The sequence below is a fragment of the Oncorhynchus clarkii genome, chromosome 30 (genome assembly GCF_045791955.1).
Source record: "Oncorhynchus clarkii lewisi isolate Uvic-CL-2024 chromosome 30, UVic_Ocla_1.0, whole genome shotgun sequence".
NCBI lineage: Eukaryota > Metazoa > Chordata > Actinopteri > Salmoniformes > Salmonidae > Oncorhynchus > Oncorhynchus clarkii.
Window position 1 is genome coordinate 2,068,821 of NC_092176.1, and position 6,764 is coordinate 2,075,584.

General features: G+C 41.0%; 1 protein-coding gene across 1 annotated transcript; it reads left to right on the forward strand.

The window, feature by feature from the left end:
• LOC139390111 (transcription factor ATOH1-like) lies at window positions 1-903 on the forward strand. Its single transcript, XM_071137269.1, has one exon. The coding sequence runs from the start codon at window positions 1-3 to the stop codon at window positions 901-903; it is 903 nt and encodes a 300-aa protein (XP_070993370.1).
• Window positions 904-6,764: the final 5,861 nt, after the last annotated feature.

The window sequence follows — 6,764 nt, forward strand, 5'->3', positions numbered from 1 at the left end:
ATGGATGTTATCAGTGTTGAGGAATGGAGCAAAGGCGCAAAGATGTGCGAGGTGCAGCACTCAAAAATGGAGAGGGGGGAGCAGAGCGAGTACCCATCAAGTCTGGCACTCATGGACAGCAGTGACCCACGCGCCTGGCTGGCTCCCATGCAGTCTGGCACCTGTGCGGCACACGCCGACTACCTGCTGCACTCGCCCAGCTCCAGCTTGGAAGGCGGGTTCCCCACATCCGGCCACAGCCCAAATTTTAGAAAGAGTTCCAATAGTCCGCTCAAAGTGCGGGACTTGTGTCGGCTAAAGGGATCGGTAAGCGCCGAGGAGGGCAGACAGAGAGCTCCATCCAATCCCGGTAACGTTGTGCAGAAGGTGAGGCGCCAGGCAGCCAACGCGCGGGAGAGGAGACGGATGCATGGCTTGAACCATGCCTTTGACGAGCTGCGCAGTGTCATCCCTGCTTTCGACAATGACAAAAAGCTTTCCAAATACGATACCCTGCAGATGGCCCAGATCTACATCAACGCGTTGGCGGACCTGCTCCAGGGTCCCGGTGTGGACTCGCCAAAGTGTGACCTGTTGTCCGCCACGGAGAGTCCCCGGGGATCCTCCGCCTCCGCCTCCACCTGCCAAAGGGACGCAGGCACTGGGCTACCGGTCCAGCTTAACGGGATCCCATTCCCAGTCGAAGACTGCTCGTTCTCTACTTTGATGGAGCAAGAAATGCGGTCTCCCTCGGGGACACCCAGTTCCAGCTCTGAGAGCAGAAAGGACTCCCTCCAGTCGAACCGCAGTGACGGCGAGTTCTCCCCGCACTCCCATTTCAGTGACTCGGATGAGATGCAGATGGAGCTCCTGAGCGAAGATGAGCTCTCTGAACTTAAGCTTTCCAGCCTTCACAAATATTGAGACTTTCAAAACGTGTCAATCATATCTGCTGGCATATGCCTACATTTTATACGATAATAGATTGCTTTCCAAAATCATTTTGTTTGGTTTGAGAGTTATATTTGATCAACTGTTAGATAAAGATGATTTTATGTCAGATAATTTGGTTCTGCCAATTACATTTACCGTCTCCTCGGGACCAGGGAAAGACCCCTTTGCCATGTCGACTGTCGCGCGCAGCATTGCCACGGGCTTTCCCAATCCCACGGGACAAAACGTAGTCTTCCAAGAATTTGCCTGATATTATTTATGTACAGACCTTTGTAATTATATTTTCCATATAGCACACTGCTCATGATTTAATTGTTTATTTGTTTGTAAATGTCCCTGTATTCATTTGTTTGCGACTTCTAAAGTTAACAATGCGCACTTTAAAACACGAGTCAGAGGCTTGGAGCAACATGACTTTGTTATTGAACAACAGTTTTTTTTGTAGTAGTAGTAGGCCTAATGCCAATTTAATATTTCATTTAGCCATTTTTTGTTCTTTTTGGCTATTCACTTTAAATTAATTTATGTGTCTGTGCTTTCATTGGATGATTTAAGTTGATTTATTCCCAATTGTGTTCTATTGTTTTTCCAATTGAATGTGTCATTTCAAATGTTTCTAAAACCTAGTGATTTACCATTAACTGGTTAATTTTCTTTTGATTTTGAGAATAAAATAAGCAAACTGAAAACCATAATTTTCTGTTGTTTCGTGTTTCAATATGTTGATACTAGCCTAATCGAGGAAAATACATATCCTACACTTCAAAATCACAACTGTCATACAACTATTCCATGAAGGACCATGTTAACGAATCTTTTTCCAATGCATGACATGCAGAACCACTTGCGGGAATGAGGGGAATATTAACTCTAATTTATAGCCTGCTTTGCTGATATTAATTATGAAACCTAGTGTAAAGATATAATAACACAGATATAAAATGTTTCTTTGTGATGATGAAGCTATTATTATTATTCTTATCTCAAATGCATTTAGAAATATGCTGTCTCTAGATGAGTCATTTTTTTAACATATTTTTTTAAATATTACTCTATCCACCATAATCGAATTCAGGTTGACTTCCTTATTTATAAACAAAATCCAATTATGTGACCTTGTGGATATTCACGTTAATTCGGTTTATCTTGTGTATAAGGCTAATATATTTTTATTTTCTTGTGGTTTTGTCTCACCTTTTCCTGCATATTCTATGCATATTAAGTAGGATATTGATTGTTGGCTTGAAATATGTTAAATGGTGTCAAATCCTTAATCATTCCTAATTGAAATAGTTTGCAAATACAATATATCCTTTGAAGGCTCAGAAAACCAACCACTAAGGCCAAAGACACTTGGGTGAAAGCTAATTCCATCGTTAAAGTACATTGTTAAGACATTGATGTGGTGAAGCAGAAGGTAAAAAATATATATACTTATTTATTCTCTTCATGTAAATATCTCAAATCAATCAAAGGCATGGACACTCAATTATTCCGATAATTTAAGTAAGTGAACGATGTTTTGAACAGCGTGTCCTTAAAGCGCTCGCTCTCCATGTTTGGGTGTCTGGTCCAGCAATTATACATTCTAACTTGAGTGTTTAGAGCAACAGTGGCACTTCTCTCAAAATGATTAGGCTAGTATTAAAATCATGAGTTTTGGTGACATTTATACAATTAATTGTAATCGGAGTATGCATTAATTTCAGGCTATTGTTGGCAGGCCCGTGGTCCAAGGTGTTGTATAGCCTCATCAAAACACGCGCTGTCAGCTGGTGAGCGCTCGGGTCTCCTCCATACACTGTGATCTATGTCCCTCAGGACTTGACTCACTCTCTAACCCCGCCATGCACACTTCTGCTTGCTTTCCCGCAAGAAAGCCACACACAAACTCTCTCTCTCTCTCTCTCTCTCTCTCTCTCTCTCTCTCTCTCTCTCTCTCTCGCTCTCTCCCTCTCTCTCTTCAAATAATTGATGTACACTCTTTTACCCTCATTTGATGCATTCATTTTCGGCTTAGACTAAGCGACAGTGCAGACATTTTCATGTATAGCCAGCCTGGTCTCTTAGACTAGACGTAACATAATACATGTACATTTGCTACACTCAAATTAGTATGATATGCAGTGGTGACCAGTCATTCAGCCCCAACTGAAGAAAAAATATATAAAAAGAAAATTGGTGTGCTTGCATGTTATTATTATTATTGCAAACAATGTAAAAATACATCTATATAATTGAGTAAAGAAAGCTGCATACCAACATGGTCTCTTTTTTTTTTTTTTTTTTAGTAAGGCAGCTCCAAAATACAGGTGTTTCAGCCTAGCTCAGTGCTTTTTGTGGTGCCTGGGCTGGCCAGCAAAAAAATGGAGCATTGCACCATGATTGGCTCAGTATTCTGTCACTCATGAAGACCTTGCGCAATCGTCTTTAGTAAGGGAAGACATCCAAAATTTCAGCCCTTTGGATCCTACCATAGAGTTATATTACAAATGCCCTTCCAAGAAGGCTCAAGGTCATTGGCCACAGAAATTATGTCAAATCACATTATATGTACAGTAGCTTTGATTGGCTTGATCATGTCAACATCTTACTTTCACCATCTTAGCTAGCAGTCATCATCGTGAATCAAGTCTAATGGTGGCAAATCCTTTTAAATTCTCATCAAATTAAAATAAATAATGAAGAGAAAATATAGATAAAATGTATCGGTGTTCATCGGCCATTGGATGTAAACATTACACAACAAGTTGGAAATTGCAAATTCAACAATAACTGGTTTGTAAGGAATCAGTGGCTAACTGTGAGTTCAAGACAACTGCGAACTCGGGAAAAACGAGCTACGACTGGGAAAATACGTTATGAACTGTCAATCAAATCAGAATTGTAAATTCGGCATCTTTCTCTTTGATGAAAAAATTTGCCCACGAAGGACCACTTTCCTGTTCAAGCACATCGCAACAACGTGAGTCCAAAAATGTCTTCTGTTGCTTCATAAATTATGTAGGATGCCAGAGAGATATGTACACTGTAGCTAAGAAAGTAATACTAAGTGTATGTTGTGTAGTAAGCTGTTAGTTGCCCATGTGCCTCACCCTAATAATTTTGTCTATTTTCAACAACGCGGTATTGTAAACACATCGTTCATGACCGGTGTGTGCTTATTTGTCTATAACCTGTTTTGGAGAAATGTAATCATTGAATATTTTAAGAGCTTTCATTGTCTGTTTATATGCCCCCTTTATTTATGCTACGGTTCTGACTTGTTGTACAGGGAGTACACTGTAAGAACGGCCCATGTTCTGAATTCTGTCGCTGTACATTTCAAAAGTGCTCGACATCAGTCATCGCTCACTCATTAACTTCGTCATCGAAATTACGGATTGTCTCTTATCCATTCGTTGTCCCCTTATGCCATAGTCTGTACATCTCAATTGTCAGTAGAAACCACATTTGTTTAAGCAAGTCAGTCATATCCACTATGTTTTTTTAAAAAGACAGTAAATGAGACTGAATTAACTGTTTCGCTGCCAGACAAGGCTCCTTTGAAAGCTAGGTGTAGCAGTGGTAAGGTGTTGGGACTGCTTTTGGTCCACTGCTGTTGGGACAGCTTTATGTAGGCCCTAACGGTTTGTGGGCACCGTTTGTCACCGTTATAGTTTAATTAATGTATTGTTTAGTGTTGTGTTGTGGCTTTGCTGGCATGCATCCCACATTTTTTGTTTGTTTGCCCCATCAATATTTATATGCTAAAATCGCCACTGATGATATGTTAGCTTTGGTACGGTTACATAAGACAGAAGGTATGAAGTGAGTGTCTAGCAGCCAAAAAGTTGCATGTTTGAATCTCATTACAGACAACTTTAGCATTTTAGCTAATTAGCAACTTTGCAACATAGCATGTTAGCTAACCTTTCCCCTTCCCCTAACCTTAACCCTTTAACCTAACTCCTAAACTTAACCCTGACCTTAAACTCTAACTCCTAGCCTAGCTAATGTTTGCCACCTAGCTAACATTAGCACTTGCCAACTATGACTTATCAATATATTCGGCTCTATTTATGCTCATATTTGAAACTGCTAATTAGCATCAAAGTAGACATTATGCAGGACTTCAAATCAATGCAATCTCCTGCATGTCATCTCTAGCTGAAACCTTTGATAAACATGTATTGTGTCAATTTACAACTTGCACAAGACAGTTCAGGGAATTGTCGATTTAAAGAAATATAGCCAATTTATTAATTACTACATTTAGCTAACATTAGATAGTTAATCCAGAGATTCTTACCTTTGCCTCAAATCGGCAGTCTCGTCCAGATCACCATGGTATTTATATTTGTTTATGATAGCCACATTAGCAGCTAATTAGCATTTCCTTTTACAGGTGAATATACAGGCGAGTATATTGATACAAATCATCTTGTCCTAGAGAGATTCACACAATTATCAAACCGTCACGCCAGGGTAAGACTACAGAAAACACTGCCCTTATTAAGTGTTACTATAATCCCCTTTGGGAAAAATGAATAGTGGAAAAACGCTTGGAACCATTTCCGTTTGACTGTTAGGTTTTATGGGTATTATGACTCATACTGTGGTACTCTATAGCAGGTATTCACAAACTAGGTACATGTGCAATGCCGTTGGGGGTACCCCAAATAAAAATGTGATTCACATTTTTTTTAAATGTTGATAGTACTGCTACTACCAGCAGTACTACACCTGCACCTGTCGACGACACAAGTGGTTCTGCTTCCACTAGCATATCCATTGCTAGCGTCAGTAATTCTACATTTGTTGTTAGCCCAGCTAGCATGGACACTTTTTGTGAATCTGATGCAGCAGAAGAGCTACTGCCCCCTTACCCGGGAAAGCACCAAACAACAGACAGGGATGTTGGTCCATCGAAGAGGTGCAAATATTATGAGAACTATATTGATTTGGGGTTCACTTATATTGGGAGTAGTGCCTTTCCTCAGCCAGTGTGTTATATGGGCAAGAGTACTATCTCACAACTCGATGAAACCTTCACTCTTGCGCAGACATTTAGAAACAAAACATGCCAATTTGAAAAATAAACCACGGGAGTTTTTTGAAAGAGAATTAAGATGTCTTTTGAGTAGTAAAACATGTATAAAAGCAACAGATACCATTAATAAGAAGGGTCTAGAAGCTTCTTATATTGTGAGATACTGAGTGGCTAGGAAAGGCAAGCCCCATACTATTGTGGATATGGCTGGGACAATGCAGGGGGAAAAGGCCCCAAAAATTATACAGACAATGACTTCACGATGCATCAGTGGCATGACAGATGTTTTGAAACAATTACTGCTTTGCATACAAGCCAGTGAATTCAATGCTTTACAGCTGGATGAATTAACCAGACGTGGCGTGCTTGGCACAGCTCCTGGTATATATCCATTACATTTATGGGGGGTCATTAAAGGTAGACATCCTCTTCTGCAAACCACTGGAAAATGGAGAGCATATTTTTAAAGTACTGGACAGCTTTGTGACATCAAATGGACTTTGGTGGTCAAGATGTGCTGGTATCTGTACTGATGGCGCAAAAGCCATGACAAGGAGACAGTGGAGTGGTAACGCGTGTGCAAGCAGTTGCTCCCGACGCCACTTGGGTACACTGCAGCATCCACCAAGAGGCTCTTGCTGCCAAGGGAATGCCTGACAGCTTGAAAGACGTTTTGGTGGCGGGCCGGGTGTGTGCGCGCTAGTGCGCGCTAGCCAAGGTTGCCAGGTGCACGGTGTAGCCTCAGACACATTGGTGTGGCTGGCTTCCGGGTTGGAGGCGCGCTGTGTTAAGAAGCAGT